We start from the raw sequence: 17,600 nt of genomic DNA, 5'->3' as shown, positions 1-17,600 counted from the left end.
TAAAGAACCAAAGTTTCCCAAAGCACTGCTGTCTTACTAGCAGCATTTTTTTTTTAACTTAACTTGCTTTCAATGTGCAGTCATTTACTAAATAAATAATATTTCACTGCTTATTCAGGGGTGTAGGAATTAAGAGGTGTTTAAGTTTCATGTGATAAATGAGGGCTACCTGCAGCTCTGCACAGATGAGTTGCAAGAGAGGAATTTGGGGCTCTGGAAGATTCCCTAATGCAAGAAATCATTAGTGCAGAGACATTGTAGGTATCACTTGCTTGATGAATACTGATCTTGTTAAACATACTTCATCAGTGATCCCCACCACAATGAGTCTCCTGTCCTGCTTATGTTGGCAGCTCTGCATAGAGCACATGCACAGAGGTAGGAATTCTAGCTCTATGGTTACCCTATGGATAAAAGGGAAGCATCTTTGTCATTATGTTAGTTAATTTTTCTTAATAATGTTTTTAGTTTTCACATACAAAACTTTTTTCCTCATTTTTTTTCCAGACATGTTCTCTTTAGCATGATTTTAGCAAGCATAATAGGCCAATTGACAGATCAGTTTCCCTGCAAGAGAGCTGCAATCTTAAGATTCTAATTCTGCTCACAAACTTGCCTCTGTCAGGAGCTGAGCCTCAGAGGGCACAGAAAAGGTGAAGAACTTTGGTGGGCTGCCAAGTAAAGAATTGTATTTGGCTGGCAAAAAACACCTGCCTGGCTAAGCTTTGCATCAGCACAGTGAAAACAGCAGAACTAGAGGGAAGCAGACAACAAGTCTACAGAGCCACAAAATAAAGATGTTTTGGGGAAACTCTCCTGATTTTCTATAGGAAGCTTTCCTGATTTTCTATTTACATCTTCTTCTGCTATATCCCATCAAAACAATTTCCCTTCCATCTCTTCATTGTGGCTGGCATAATTAAAAGATAGCTGACTGCATAAGTTTTGGTCTGAGAAACTGAAAACTAGATCAAATCATTCATTAGAAGACAAACCAGAGAACATGAGAACCACTACTGTAGGGAGGCAGGATTGTGATCAGCCTGGGAGAAGAGAGGCTCAGAGCCACAGGGGAGTAGCTGGTGCTGTCCCTCCCAGCAATGACCTGCAGTGCTAATTAAACAGTGCTGATGGAGCACTGCAAAGGAGGCCCTTTAGTTCTCTTAATCAAAGCTCACTAACTGTTCTCAAGGGAAAGGCAATTGTAGGAGAAATCCAGTAATTAGCCATAATAAAAGTTCCACTCATAAAAAAAAAATCATGATTGGGACAAAAAATGTTGAGAGGATGAAAGCATGCAGAAATGGAAGGGAATTGAAGCAGGGGAAGAGGCAGGTACTCACTTTCTTGGATTTGCTGGTTGATGAGTGCCTGGTCATTTTCTAGTTCCTCCTCTGCTTTGATCTGTCCTTTCAGAATCTGCTGCTTTAAATCCTCAACAAAGAGCTGCTGTCGTTGAATTTGTTTTCTGTGGAAAGCTTCCTGGTCTCTCAGTTTCTGCTTGTACTCTTCATGCACAGCATCTATTTCTCTGCTGCTAGAAATGCTGACAGTGAATTTAAACCAAAAACAAATAGTATCTGTAATAAAACAAGTCATCTTACTAAAGAAAGACAGACGACATTTAAGATGTTGTTTTGTTCAGTAAGGGTGCATTATGACAAAAACTCATAGCTGTATATATACATGTCACAGCAGGCTGCAACCCTCTAAGTGTCATAAATGCCAGAAAAACATGAAAGCTCTAGTAGTGAAACAGGTTAAGTCCATTGCCGGAAATACAATAGCAAAAAGAATTAAAAAAAAAATATATAGTCACATTTCATTTTGCTGTAGCCTTCCATAAATGAAACTGGGGAGGGGGTTACTTTTAAATTTTAAAATTTTATAACCACTATGTAAGATACTTGTCATCTAAGTGCTTCAAAATGCTTTACAGAAATGACCAACATTCTTTGTTTTAAGACCAAAAACCCCAACCTAGAAATATTTACAGGCATTGTCAGGATTACACTGACAGTCCCTGGCAGTGGCAAGGAAAGACCTTGATCACCCAAATCTCCATTGGATGCAAGAACTGTATCAGTTTACTGATTCTATATTTGGAGCAGAATTGGGATCAGAGAGGTGACTAGCCTGTGAAAAACTGCTTTACAGTCTTCTCCAAGATGTTTGGCTCCTGACTGTGTGCCCAAATTTTGCACACACAGAACAACAATTAAAATATTATCTATTCTTACCATAATGCATTATAATATTCAAGATACCTTAGCCCTCTGAAAGGAATATATATTCTACTTCTCCACATACTGTCATCAAGAAATTCTTAACATTAAAGTTAGATTATCTCTAAAGGTGATATATGATCTTTGCCTGCTAAACACTGCATTGTTATATATGACCTCAGAAAATTAAACCTTTGAGTCTTGAAAAAATGCTTTGATTATATTTTACTAAGAAAGTGAATAATGTATTTATTATACTTCTAGAGCAATCAAAGGCACAAAAAAAATCTAGAGAGTCTCTTAAGGTCAAAAAACCTCCAAAAATATCATTTCAAAGGAAATATTTGGAAATATTATGCAGTTTGTAAAATCACTACCAATACAAGGTTATCTGTATGAAAAGAGTGTTTGACCTTTGCTACACAGGAATAATTTAACATCTCAATTTGGAACTGTAAGCATGTGTTGAAAGCAACCATTCCTGCAGCAAAAACTTGATTATGCGTGATAATTTAGCAAGCAGCCAAAATCTACAAAACTCCTGGAATACCTTTAAATGGTACATGCATTTCACTTCATAAGAAGTAGCAGGAAAGCCTCAGTACATAAAAGCTTTAGATTTTCATTAATTCACAATATTACTATGAACCTTGCTCACATAAGAAAAAGAGAATTCTGTTTTGTTTTAATGTTTATGTAAATGGAATGCTGAGAGTAGCTGAAAGAGAATATCTTCTGTTCACTTGTTTGTCATGGTGCAAACACAGTACAAACTTTGCTGCTGCCATCTGCTAAGTAGTTTGTGTCTATTTATCACCCACACAGACAAATTATGAGAATATGCAAGTCCAAGATCTATTTGTCCTTGACTCGACTACAAAGATACCAGTACCCTGTGATTTGCAGTTTTTTTCTCAAAGATAAACTTTTATTGATCTCCAGGAAATAGAAGTGGGATGCCTCATTTCTCATTCAGCTGAAGCAGGTTTGAATTGACACTGCAGCACTGAAAGGCTCCTATGGCAATTACAAATTTCCAGCTGTTCAGGTATTTGTAACACCACCAACCCCAGGGGGACAAACTCAGAGGTTAAAGCAAGACTGTTTCACTAAAGAAGAACCACTTTCCAAACATAATATTAAATCTGAGTTATTTTGTTTAGGAAAAGCTGTGGTTTCAAGGGTAGCTCCCAGGAAGACTTGCCCTAAAGTAAATGCAGCTTTGAGGTCGTCTTCCATGTTTTCTAATGGAGCGGCCATATAATCTGGAGGTTGAAGTGCTGATCTGGGACAAAACACTTCTGATTTTGGAGCAGTTACATGACCTCTGTGCTTTCACATGTTGGTCTGTAAGGTCTTCAGGAGGAGGAGTGCCTCTGGATGCCTATGTACTAAAGCTAACAGCCTCTCTGCAGAGCCTCGTGACAGGATACTCTTTAACCTGTTCTACTAGCAGACATATGAAAGCTCTGATTCCTACAAAAGTTGACCGTATGAAAGTTGAAAAATATGAATCTAAATTTGTCACTGGTCTCACATGACCTTGGGCGAGTTGCTCAGTCTGAGACACAAGCAAAGTAGATTCATCCAAGAGAAGTGATGGGGATCCATTAGCATTATCAAACATCAGAAAGTCAAATATCAGAAGAGCTAATTTCTATTAATTTATCAGCAGCAGCATTGTTCTGTATGAGACTGAGGAAACCGAGTAAATCATTGACAGCAAGCTGAAAAGAAACATCATACTAAAACAGTAGAGAAAGAATCTTGTTCTGCAACTGTACGTAAAATAAGATAAAATTCCTCTGATAAAATGTCTCTCATTCTTCCTAACCATGACTTTTAGCTCTCAGCCAATCTTCCCATAAAATTACCAGAGTTCAAAGTGTTTACAAACTGAAGCCCAGAACATTTAAGTAAATGAAACTGCTCAGTGCTGCGTTTCAATCCAAAGACCTAACAATGCCCGCAGGGGTGGTTAGGTAACATCTGTTTACAGTCGTGAGAGGGTCACAAGGTTTTCCCATACTTTCCAACCTTGCTGAAACCACCCCCATCCCCACACTATAAAGGGTAAGAGAATAAGCAATACAAGCAATGCACGTGGCAGTGTGCTGTTTGCTCTCAGCAGCACTAGCATATTCCCTCACGTGTGTGGTAATGGCTTTTTGCTGAACTAACGCAAAACTGTGAGATCCTTTCCAACAGCCGTGTGTGTTTGCACACAGGGCAGAATACAAGGCAGGCCAAACTGATGGTATTAATCACAGCTCCATATAATAACTACACCCCAGAAAGGCAGAGTACAGAGGAACAGCCATACTCCACTTTAAACCTTGGATAAACTAACACAGCACAGCAATCACTGCAGTGTTCTGTCTGCTTTTGTTCAGGTGATGTAGCTAGTTGGTACAATTCTCCCTCTGTAAGGTTAAGTCTCTGTAATAAAATACCTGTTATTCCAGGTATATATACAGATTGAAGTTCTGCTGTTATTTCAGTCTCTGCTTCATTTCCTGATTTTTATTAGTACAAAACAAAAATCAGGCAGAACAGTAGAGCCAGGTCTGAATACAGAGATGGAACATTAAATACCTTTTTATGAAGCTGCTTCTTACAGAGAGTTTTCTGAAGTGGAACAAAAAGATAATGATAATCCACACAGAGCCACTTACATAATACTCAAATGCAAGAGGATGCTTTCCCTCTGGCTGGGAAATACTGACTTTGAGAGCAGAATGACTGGCTAGTTTGGGATACAGATCTGTCTCTCACAGAAACTGCTGGAACCAAGAACATAAAGTCAGTATGCTCCCTTTCTACCTTTGAACACGTTAAGTCATGACAGCACACTTCTGCTAATCTATGGAAATAACATAATAAACTAAAAAATGACATGAAAATGGTCCAGAAAGAAAACAACAGATTCACGCACACCTCACTGCTTTAATAAGCAATTTAAAGAACAATCAGTTTGTGTAATACATGACTGAATGACTAAACTAAAAACAAGTATCAGTCCAATTAACATAGGAATTTAGCCAAATTTTGTTATAAGTAGGAGAGATTCCAAATTTTTTTCATCTAAAACATATTAAATCAGATGTATTGTAAAATTTAGACATGAAACACTGGAATACTATGAGATACAGCAAAAAAGCACCACAGCATGCCATAGTTCATAATCCTGCTTTTCCACACAAGCCATCTACACTCAGTACAGTTCTAGCAGGAAATAAAATAATCTCAGGACAAACCTGAGTGAAACAACTTCATTTCTGTATGTATCAAGACATACATGAAGTCTTGGTTTTACAGGATCAACATACTCTAGCATACAGCATACAAAAAAAAAGCAGTTTTGCAGAGAATTTCATAAAAGCATATAGATTTATGGGCGTTCCAAACGCAGCAAGAAGTGTCAACAGTTATCCCCTCCTCCAAGTAAACCATTAAAAGCTGCAAGTAAAATGAGAACAAAAAGACACCAACCCTAAACTAAAGATAATGACAAATTACTGAGAAAACATACATATTATACCAATTCTGCCGGTTTGCTTTTCCATCCCATTTTTCTCTCCAAAGTTTGCACGATGCATGCTAAATGAAACATCTGTAAATCCACATTTTTCCCAGCCGGTTTTGTTGTCAGCTCTCTGGGATCCTATTGTGCAATTCTCCTCCCCTCTTCCCCAAACACTTCTGCAGCTGATGCAGAGGCTGGCGGCTGCTACAGCATAATGCAGCTTCCAGTAACTATGGCAGCAATAGCTCTGTGGTGAGGCTGAATACCTGCTGCAACAAAATCCTAAGGCTCAAATAGAGAAACTACAGTGAAAAACAATTACTTCTGGTAAAAGCTGAAATTTGCCAGTCTTCTCAAAGGAAACATCCGTCAAGTCAGCATCCCCATCTTTTCGACTGTCTAGCGTTCAAGTCCTATTTGTCTTTCACAAATTACATTTCCCAAGGGAAAAAGAGTTAAAGCAGAATAAAAGATGTTGGCAAGGCATTTTGCACCCTTGCAAAACCCACACTGGGAGCAGTCACAAGTCAGAGTTACAAGCCTTATCTACTAATACACATCTACACAGCTCCCCCCACCTTCTCCAGCTCTATCCACCCCCTCTTTCGTGTCCAATCCCGGGCTCCTCCCGCAGGGACTCGGAGCAGCAGCAGGCACAGCCCAGGATCCACATCTGCTTCTGCCCAGCACAGGGACCCAAACACCGCCCTCCTCTTCCCTAAAGCAAAGGGAAAAGCAAGGAAGGAGATAGGAAGATCTTGTGCTGTCGCCTCCTCCTCCTCCTCCGGCATCCCGAAGGAATGCCACTCACAGATTTCAAAACAAAAGTCGGGGAGTGGTGGGCAGGAGGTGGGAGCCAGGAATCAGTCAAAATGCCCAGTAGAGTCAGAAACTTTTAGAAATAAGGGATCTTTGGAAATGTACACACATACTGATCCCCTTCACAGAAGTTACCATCGAGGGAAGGATCATTTAGATTTTTATTTTAGATTACCTTGTTTGCTTATAGCAAAAGCACTTTGTCCTGTTTCATGTATGGTTTGTTTAGCCTTTCTATGCAAAACCTCTTTTACTTTGCCAAAGCCCCCAAAATAACAGTAAAACAATGACTTTTTTAGGACACCCCTTTAAATACATCTCTAAAAAAGACCTTTTTTTTTGGCCAAGAGTCACAGGCACAAGACACAGCCACATTCTCCAATAGAGGCCAATGCTGCCTCTTTAAATTCTAGTACAGCTAACACAGGTTCTCCCTTCACAATGTCAGTTATATATAGAATTAGTTAGTTAATAGCTAATAATAATAGTTAATATCTAATCCACTATACACGAGTCTGCTGTAAATTGTAGAGTTGCTGTAACTGGCACCATGCATTTCCCTGTGAAACAGAATATTTGAGGTATCTTTTAATAGATGCAAAAGTTTTCTTTAACCTGTTTTTGTTTTTTGGTAGAGCATTTTGAAATTCTCAAATGAAAGCTGTTAAGGAGAACTCAGAGTATTTTACAGGTATTAGTTGGAAAAGTTAACTATACCATATTAGATTAATAAATATGTTGGTTATGCTGTATTGAATTCCCCCCCAGTTTAACAGTGTTGGTATTTTCAAGGAAAGAGAGTTTAAGCATGTTCCAAGCAACTAAATAATTCAGTGTACTGCTGAATACCACTGAACTCTAATGGAAAAACTCCTGTGGGGCTTTTTTTTTTTAAAACAGCGAGACAATAAAATCAGAATTTTTATTTATATGCAGTATGGTATTAAGGCAATGGCAGCAGAAAGACTTTGATTATCTACTTATTTGTGGTGATGGTGTAATATGGTGATTGATGGCATTCACAAGCCTTCTGTGTGTTTGCTGGCTGACAGCAAGCAACAGAAATTTGCAGTACTAGGGCTCTTCTGAGTAGGGTGTATGAGCAAGCAACCAGAGTATAATGACTCACAATACCTAAAGTTTTAATATTTGTGTACAGTGGTAAAAAATAGTTTTTCCTTTCATTTCTCGAAATATTTTAAGTACAATTAAAGGCTGAACTGGTAATTCAACCCATAAAAGGCAGATGAGAAAAATGTCATCACACTGACAGCATGGGAGATAAGACTCATATAATTAATAATCATTACTGTAATACATATATTGATATGATCTGAAATAAAAAATACAGAAGAAAGCAAAATACAATCAGTTCCTGATGAAAAAGGTACTTAAAGCCACAGAAACTCAACAATTTCTGAATTATTTCTGTTTGCAGCTGCTGTGCTTCTTTGCATGAATAAACCACATTATATCCCAGGAAGTATTCTTTTTTTTCTTTTTACTTTTCCCTAAAGTGATTTTATTCTTACCAGAAGAGAATCCAATTTATCCAAGAAATTTTCAAATACTAATGAGTATTCCTAGTACATACTATTGGCACAAAATCTAACACATTTAGGGTTTTTATATGCTGGAAATTGGTGGCAACTTCAGAGTAAGCCTCACTCTAGTTATGGCTTTTAAATGCACCCTACACATGCAACAAAGATGCAAACCATGTGCACAAGATCTCACATGAAGAACATGGTTGCAGAGCCTTGCCTGGAAATCAGCTTCATGTACAGATTCTTGTTCCAGTATGATGAAATAGTTTGGATTAAAGCTTTAAGTGTTAGCTTCCATCTCTTCTGGAGGAAATCAGTGTAGCACAAGAGAAAGGCAAAGCTAAAGGTGTGAAAAATTTCAGCATGATTTAGACACATTAATATCCTTACCTTGGTTCAAGAGAACATTTGTTTTCTTCACAGTTTCTACATTTTTGACTGCAAAAATAAAAATAGGAAATCATAAATATTTGGGAAAAAAGGCAAGAAAACTTCACTGAAGCCTATTGCACACCATGTTATTGTAATTTTCAGTAGAAGAAGATGCAGATTTCTAGCAGCTGGGACAGCACCAAGAACTTTCAAGTGAGAAGGGGACAGAGAACAAGACACACACACAGAGCTTTCCCTGTTTTTATATTTTCTTCTAAGCACCTTTTTCTGACAGAGAAAAGACCCTGCATTAGGGTGGACTTCCTACTGGTGGTCAAATAAACACTCTCTGTACTCCACTTAGTCTTGTATTATGCTTTGCAAAGTATCTCACACACACCTTTTAGTACTTGACATTGACTTTTCTTCATGAGACACAACATATATAATTTAATTCTTATAATATAGATCTTAGGCTAAATGTCTCAACCATAATCCCCTCCATGAGCAAAACTACTTGTCTGTACAGGATGACCTGTAAACTGTCTAATAATAGCTGGTTTTCACCATAAGTAATCCATCCTGTAAGAGATGGATGCTGATAAAACCCAATCAAATGAAATACCATTTTTATTTTTACTCAAGTAGCCATCTGAATTCCTCTACGTAAGCATGAGGGTAACTTTAAGCAATGTAATATGCTTGCAACATCCTGCCCAAGTGATTAAAAATTGCTAAATATAAACATATTGTCTACCTGAACATGGTCTGGGAAAAAAACTCAATCAAAAATATTCTGCAGTTTTGTCTGGTAGAAAAAGGGAAAACTAAGTCCAAATGTGTGATAAACTGTACATAACGCTTCTGGATTTCTTTGGGTTTTTCTAGGTTCATCAAAAAACTTGTGACAAGAGCTCCACAACTAATGCTTTAGCAACATAAAGAACACCTTAGTATGTACATTTGAAGGTCATTAGACAAACCTTTCTTTTTTAAATTATTTGTAATTTTTCCTAAAAAAAGAATAGCAATGATGTGTAAAACGTTGTTCAGTAAAGTGTAAAATGTTGCTCAGAAAAGAAAAAAAAATGAAGTAATATTTTGTATAGGCAGGTATCACTGCAGCAAATGAAAAGCAAATGCAGAGATTAGAAACCTTAAAGAGAACATATAAAACCACACTATCCACAAGGTGGAAAGCAAGCCACTTGATTAGAAGCATGAAGGATATTTAAAACAGAGATATTTTATGCTCATAAAAATTAGATTAAATACTTCATCTAGAAAGAGATTAAAGATTCCCAGTATGTTACCACACCAAAAACACTCTAGAAAGAAGCAGAACCATCAGCAGGTATGAATGAGAAGATGACTGTTTCTTGCCTTTAAAAGCTTAATTGAATGTTCCAGGCTGAGAGGAATTAAAAAAGAACAATAACCTAATTACATTTAATTCTGTAATATTCTATTTTTGCTGTTGTGAACTGAAACACAGAACATAACTCATTTTCCTGATACATGTTAATCATCATCTTCATCAAACCAATCCTTTCCATTTCATAAAGTCTCTGCTATAAAAACATACAATAAACACTGAGTATGAGCAGCTCTTCAACACTTTGAAAGCAATATATACCTTATTTACTGCTGAGTTAAAGAAACAAAGAAGGAATTACCTTGGCTTTCTGAGATGAAGGGCTCAATGAGGACTTGAATTAAAGGGGATTTATGAACAAACCTGATTTCCACAAAAAAATAGCAGTGAAAGTCAATTGGCAATAACTACCTTGGTTAAATCATATCCTGAAAAGGCCATTCTGTGCATTGAAGCAATGATATTGTAAAAATTATAGATTAGCTGTAAAGCAGGTGTCCAAGTGAACTGAATTAAGGCTGACAGTCTCATCTGAGGCATATTCTTAATTGAGCATCAATAAATGATTTTGCAGGTTCGAGGTTTGTTGCTTTTAAATCTTAATGCTCTGTATTTGTTGGCTGGCCAATGGATTTTCCCTGACATTTTTATTTGACTACTTAAAAATATGATGGACTTACTTTGTATAGAGTTTACTTTTGTCTGAACCAAGTCCCTTATTTCAGACATCATCCCACGAGAGACACTGTTTGTTCAGTTGCTTTTTTTAAAGTTTTAAACTTACTTGTAGAGAGAAGAAAGGATATAGTGTGGAGAACTGATTGAACTTCCATCCAAATTGAGCCAGTCCAAAGCTCCACAGCTCAGAGAGCGTGGAGTTTCATTAATCTACAGAAAGCACAAAACACAGGAGAGGAATTTTAAAAAAAATCACAGCAACCCAGGAACTGCCAAGGTATCGTTAGTACTGTCATTGTTAAGTATTGTGTGCAAAGCTGCATAACACCTCCCATGTGAGTTTATAATCTCACACTTCTGCTTAGTCTTTGATAGTTAGCAAAACTGCTAAGTATTTGTCACTGAGTGTATCTCTTGTTGCAGTTCTATTTGAATGTACTGCATGTTTCATTAATCAAGAAATTAAGAGTGAAAACAAACAGAGGTTAAGAGCCTTATCTTGAAGTGACTACAAAAGGATGGAAGAGTGGAAATTATAAAACGTTAGTAAATGAAAATCCATTTTAAATGTAGTCCCTTGCCGATATCAGTTGTTAATATGGTTAACTCCTAAATGAGAAAACCTGTATTTTTTTAAAATTAGGTTTTTAGTTATATTTGTCAGCCATTTTAAGAATTACCTAATTTCATAAACATTACTGAACTAGCCAACCAAATAATATCTAATAGCAATTAGTTCCTGATTGTAACACACCAAGAAACATTTTATCTATTTCTGATGTATGTAACAATTAACTGCTTTCAGAGTCATCAACACTTAAGTACTTAACCCCATAATTTTCCATTTCTTCATTCAAGACAGTGAAATGACAGAGATGGAAGATAACTAAAAAAATTAAAAAACGTGGAAAGATTCTTAACTGGTCTTTTCACTGCAGCATTCTGCCTTTTTGTTTCAATCCTACTGTAGTCATGACTAGAAATAGGAAACACTAAATTATTCAAGGGATCTGCATCATCTTTTGCTAAGCACATCTGAAGGAAGTGTTAATGTCCTCCCACAAAAGCTTTAGTGTCACTACAGACCATTAGATAGAGGAAATGAAGCAAGTGAATATGATGATGAGATGAAATATTATCTTTATCAGGCTGGCTTTTAAGAAGAAAAGAAAATAGAAAAAAAGGAAAAAAAATAGGAGAGAAAAACAGTTTAAGAACTTACCGATCTTCTTAGTCTTAAGACAGCAGCTTCTGCTGGGTGATTGAATCTAAACTTATGAGATTTGCCAAGAACAACAAGGGCCCCTGTGAAACAAAAATAATTAGACATTTACAGAGACATAATTCATCAAACTGCTATAGAATAGTAGGTTAAGAAAAATCTGACCAACAACCTTCTGTAAATCACAGAACAGAGAACTATTTTTAAAATTTGCCACTATGGAATGGCAGAGCTATCAATCTGTAATGACAGCATCCATGCAAACTAACCTTGAAGATTTCTTCAGACTAAACATAACTCTAAATTCCCTGTTCAGATTGAAGGCCAGCATGACTTCATGCCAAAACCACAACCAACCCACTGACAAAAACTTCTTACACTATATTTTTAAGAATCTAGATCACTGCAAGTTCCCAGAAGCTGGACTGTTACTTCAAAGAACATAAAAGTATGAAAGCTCAATCCATTTGATCTGAATTCATTCATCATAGCCTATGACTTAGTGGCTACCACCTTCCATCTAAATACGCTGTGAAAAAGTTGAAGGTTGTTTCAACCATATTATTTAATTGCCAAAACCCCTTTTAGTGGCCAGCTGGCTTAGAGTCAGTCTATTTTCCACAATAATGTTTCTGACTACACATCTTCCCTTTTCAGAAACCTACAGACTACTGTTGCCAAAAGAAGGCAGAACATCGTCACCAAAGTTTTAGTTTTACTTCTGTGGGGTACTCAATTTATTTGTCCCAGCTCTAGCCACGGAGCAAACCTTGTGGAGCTGGCAGCAGGGAGGTATCTTTTGTAGATCTGCCCAAGTTGTGTAAATTCTAGGTCCAAACTGCAGTGATAAGGTGGGTTCATTCCCAGAAAAAACAAACCTTACCTTGTGACAGACGACAGGATCCAGACACTTCACACCCGTTGACAGAGCAGCGCGCGCCTGGGACCGGCCGCAGTGTCACAACCCCACAGTGGTTCTCTATCAAACAGTGATTCCTCTCAATCCACTGTCCCTGCAAAACTACAACGTGGACATTTATCTCACCTGGTGAAGGGGCTGGGTTTGCCCACCTGTCCTCAGAATGGAGTACCACATACTGTTTGACACTATGCATACCCCAGAGAACCATATCATGTGCAAAACAAGGACATATTAAATACTGCTAGTAAATACTTAATCACAGAAAATACTTACTATTGAAACTCACTATTGAAAATAGCGAGATTGTTTGTTTCTGCTACTGGAGAACTACATATCACTTTTGCATTTGTGAGCTGACATGCATATTCTTCTATTATGTTGAATTTTCTTAGTGAAAAATGGCACTAATTGTTCATGATTCACTAACCTACTGGCAATAAATAATCAAACATAAGCAAGCTTAGCAGAACTTAAAAAAGGTGAGATTCCACAGATTTTCCAATTTCAGTATAAAGTTTCAGTTCTCTATCACAGTATCTGGCTCCTGAGATGGACTGCTAAAATTAAAAGCAGAAACTAAATTAAATAAGACAAATTCTAAATAATTTGGACTTTATATCTAAAATATTCTGAACAAGTAGAGTTGAAAAGCATTTGAAATATCTTGTGGTTACCTGTGCCACTGGTTTAGGATAGAATATCTGAGAATATGGATGAAAGAGTATGGCCATTTTAAACTTCAATGTAGCATTTTACAAGTGAGAAGAAAATTCTAAAGAGATCCCAATTAGTTTAAGTCTGCTGACTTTTTGGCCTCTTAAACAAAAAAAATAATCATATATTTTAGCAAACATTAATATTTAATGTCTTCTACTTACCTTCCACTACCTAGCTATTGCACATGACAGATATAAACCCTTTGTTTGACCAGACCATATCACAAAATAAGTTGTCATATCATTCTCTTACCAATGTCTTGATCTTGGTCCGCGTCACTTCTTCCAATTTTGGTTGTTCCTTCCTAAAACAAGAAAAAAACTAACTTAAAAATTGATTACAGAAAAAAAAAAAAGACTATTTTTACTACTTATGAAAGCTTTGGTACATCATTTTAGCAAACACTTAAAATAAATTGCCTCTACACAACTAAATTGTTTCAAGTAAACGCTGTGTACTTGTAATATTTCAGCCCACTGTCCCCCTCAGCACTGCAATTACTCTTCATCCTGCAGCTAAGTCAGCTGCTATGAATCCAGTAGACAAAGTAACCCTCAGTGGATGATGTTTGCACTGTGCTTGGGACCAATATTTTGAATATGAACATGCATCCTGATGCTTTGAACTTTTACAGTGAGACTTGGTGTTTATAGAAATGAGAACATTCTTTCAATAAATATCCACACAGAAAGAGAGAAGCTGCAAAATTATTTTCCAATTATCCAGGCTTTTCAAATTTAAAAATAAACGAATTCCTAATTTGTAAGGGCACTTTGTCATACATTTTGAACTCTTCATCCTAACTACAAAGAACTTTTTTTCTGAAACTTAAATGACATCTATGAAAAGTCATCCTGGTTCTTATGTTATGTGGGCAGGTTCCCAAGCCTGAAGATTCAGGAACTTCCAAGAAAAGAACTGCCTAGGAACCATATTATAGGTCAGCAGTGGAGGTGAGACAGTAGTTTTATGGTTGCCTTCAAATACCAATAAAAAGAGTAATTTACACACTACCACATGAAAAAAACTGCCAAAAAAGGGCAATTAATTTACCATCTGTCTATTACTTTCCCTGACCAGTTCTATGCTTTTTCAAAGGAAAACAAAGCAAGATAATTTCCCAATTCCAAAGAAACACTGTAATTACTTATGCTAAAGTTATTGATAAATGCAGTCTAAAATTACTTTACTGGCAAGACTTTTGGTTATATTAAAATTAATTATGGGCAGTAAACAATGTAATTTTGCATTCAAATTAGAACCAATTGAATATAATCTCTGCTCCAAGCTATTGCAAAGCCTAGATCTAAAGATCAAGAAAGAAGTAGTAATTGGAAGCCTGAAGACTGGGAAAACAGAAGCTGTGCACTTGTTCAAGGTGCCCCAGTTCTGGGTAATTATGGGTAAATCACAGTGGGTTTGTGCACTGGACAGAAAGGGAATGGTTATCACAAAGCTCCTCACACAGCTCAGCTGTCTGAACCAGCTAACAGATCCCTCAGGCATCAGCCCTGCTGAGACTTCATTTGCTGGAGAGGCTGAAGGCTGCATTGTGCCTCTGCTGTGAAGCAATTACCAAGTCCCATGTCAGTTTAACCTTCAGCAGACTCAACTGCAAAATATCCAGCTGGGTTGGCCACAACTTCGAGAAAATTGATGGTCCATATGGCCTTTGACTTGTGTCACTCAATCAAGTGAATTAACAACATGTATTTTATTCAGAGAGAACTAAACCAACTCCTAAAAGTTCTCTTTACCAATTATCTTCTTCTTTGGTATGAAATAGTTATTGTAATTCCAGAAGAAACCTTTTCCAAGTTGCTGAATTAACTCTCTGGTAATACAATTTAATTTAGAAAAGTGCATTACAGCAGTATTGGCTCAGGAAATTCACAGCAGCATCCCAGTCAGTGGAGTCATTCTGGGTAAGTTTAAATCCAACTGAAAATTGCAGGTGAGACCAAGGGTACAGATATGATACAAGCAATCCAACTCAGCCTGAGAAAACAAAATAACAATAACCATATCCCAGAACCATGACGATTTCATTTAAAAAATGCTATTCTTGAGATAATTATTTATACTCTTTCCTCATTTGAGTGTTCCACCTGGAAAAGGGAAAGATGTTTCAGATGAAATGACTGCAAAACCTGACCTGAGCACATCCCAATTGCATCTCCACATCTGGTGAAGTGTTTTTACAGTGTTGCCTTTTCTGGCCAGTCTCATGACTAGGGGTAGAATTCCTAGGCACATTACAGAGCCATAGAGAGTAAGACTGCTTTACCCCTTCAGTTCTGGAAATACTCCAACTTTCAAAAAAGGTTATGAAGTACACCTTTTATTGAAACAATACACAAATTGCATATTTTTAAGCTATGCAAAAAAGGTCAGCTAGATCACTGGAAAACATACATCTTTTATTAATGATAACCAGAAAGCTAAGCAAAGGCATAGCATCGATTAGTGCAATTTATGCTATGAAATAACAGGGGAGTAAAAGAGTAACACAATATTTATTTTGCATTATCTGAAAACTTCTGCTGTGACCTCTCTCTAGAAGTACAATGTAAAGAACTGTTATATGGTGAAGCCCTAATTTATAAGGAATCACTAATGTTTTACCTTCTTGCTGTTCAGATGAAGGTAACAGACACCAGAGACTAAAAGATGTAAAGCACAAAGAAAAGAAAAGGCAGCATCTAGAAACAAAGAAAGAAGGGACAAAGATGTTAGTGATGTTAGTGTGAAGAGTAAAGAATGACTTCAGAGGGTGACCCTTCAAACCAGGTTATGCCATTAAAATGAATGCATTTAAATTAGGTCTTCTCAAAATTAGCATGGGAAAGTATTTGATCTTCCCCCAATGGCACATGACAGAAAAACATTTAAGTAGTAGCTTAGCATTTAATAGTTCTTTCAATAAATATTTATTGTTAATGTTGAGGAGTTGAAGTTGCATGTTGATCAGGACTGGACATAAATACTTGGTCCCTAATAATTATCTGGTACAATTTCTTTGTGTTGGCACGAGAAAAATCAGTCTTCTCTTCCAAAATGCAATATTTCTGTTTTAACTATTTCTTGTCATTTTTAAGAGGAATAAAAAACCCTGTGTCCTCAAACTGTCAGCTACCACAAAATCTAGATAAAGATTTTTTTATTAGTAGACAGATACTTAATTTTCAACAATAAAATCTATATCAAAATATTCCAGACTTAAGTATAAAAATGCATAATAAAATTTGGAGCAGCGTGTCTGGAATACTTTAAGCACCATCCTTTATGTTTCCACATATACAAGCAAATAACTGCCATCATGTTTCATGGACTAATTTAAATATTTTGCTTTTCTTGTAATACAATTTCAAATACTTTGCACATGCATTCATAAAAGGTCAAAATATACTCATATATGAATTCTTCTCCATTTCCAGTCATTTTCTGCTTTTCCCCCCCATTATGCCTTGTGAACTGCAACCTTCATGTCCTGATAGCTGTTGTTGTAATGTCACCCTAACCACCCTACATTTCCAAAGAAGACAAATATTTTCAAATTAAAGGGTAAAATAAGACAAGTGACCATATCTCACCCTGAGATGGTACAGCACCACTCCCGTGCTGAGGATATCATCATCCATGGCCATTAGATGAGGTAAATTAGAATCTATTGTTACTCCAGCTTTTTCTTTGTTGATGTCCACACTGTATTCTTTCATGATGGCTTTCCTGTCTGTCCACTTATTTGTCCAGTCTTTGGTCAATTGCTCAATCTTAAAGAATAGGATAGAGAACAGTTTCACTTACAAAGTAAGCTAATTTTTCTTTCTGATCATGCTAAAAAATTATTTTGCCTGTCATTTGGCAAAACTTAAAAGTCTGCAAAACCTCTCCAGGTTAGCAGTGATCAAATATTCTCAGTAATTTTGGTAAGTGTACAATAATGTCATAAGAATAAATTGGAGTTTATGTTAGAAGGGAGAGACTGTGTATAATGACTGCTGTGATATATCTTGAGACAGCTTTCAAACAAGAAGTAGATTGTGCAGGCTTAGTGATGCACAATGGACTGTGTCCCATTAAGGACACAAGACTTTTGTCACAAACTGGTAAAGCACACTCAACATGAATTAAGGACAGCAGTTTCCTGCATCTGCTGAGCAAAAAGGAAAGGATTAACACAAAGGAGTTTTCACT

At 36.7% G+C, this 17,600-nt stretch overlaps 1 protein-coding gene across 1 annotated transcript in view; it reads right to left on the bottom strand.

Moving 5' to 3' along the window:
* STARD9 (StAR related lipid transfer domain containing 9) overlaps positions 1 to 17,600 on the bottom strand; it is an 80,921-nt gene that overhangs the window by 21,567 nt on the left and 41,754 nt on the right. Inside the window, exons 15-21 of the mRNA XM_062495368.1 lie at positions 16,997 to 17,176; positions 13,656 to 13,707; positions 12,648 to 12,785; positions 11,765 to 11,847; positions 10,649 to 10,752; positions 8,508 to 8,555; positions 1,344 to 1,534 (exon numbers count right to left, since the gene is read on the bottom strand). Coding sequence (XP_062351352.1) covers positions 1,344 to 1,534; positions 8,508 to 8,555; positions 10,649 to 10,752; positions 11,765 to 11,847; positions 12,648 to 12,785; positions 13,656 to 13,707; positions 16,997 to 17,176 — 796 coding nt within the window. The remainder of the gene's footprint in view (positions 1 to 1,343; positions 1,535 to 8,507; positions 8,556 to 10,648; positions 10,753 to 11,764; positions 11,848 to 12,647; positions 12,786 to 13,655; positions 13,708 to 16,996; positions 17,177 to 17,600) is intronic.

This window comes from Cinclus cinclus, chromosome 6 (assembly GCF_963662255.1).
Source record: "Cinclus cinclus chromosome 6, bCinCin1.1, whole genome shotgun sequence".
NCBI lineage: Eukaryota > Metazoa > Chordata > Aves > Passeriformes > Cinclidae > Cinclus > Cinclus cinclus.
Note: the sequence above shows the minus strand (reverse complement) of the source record. Positions and strands in the feature narration are given on the sequence as shown.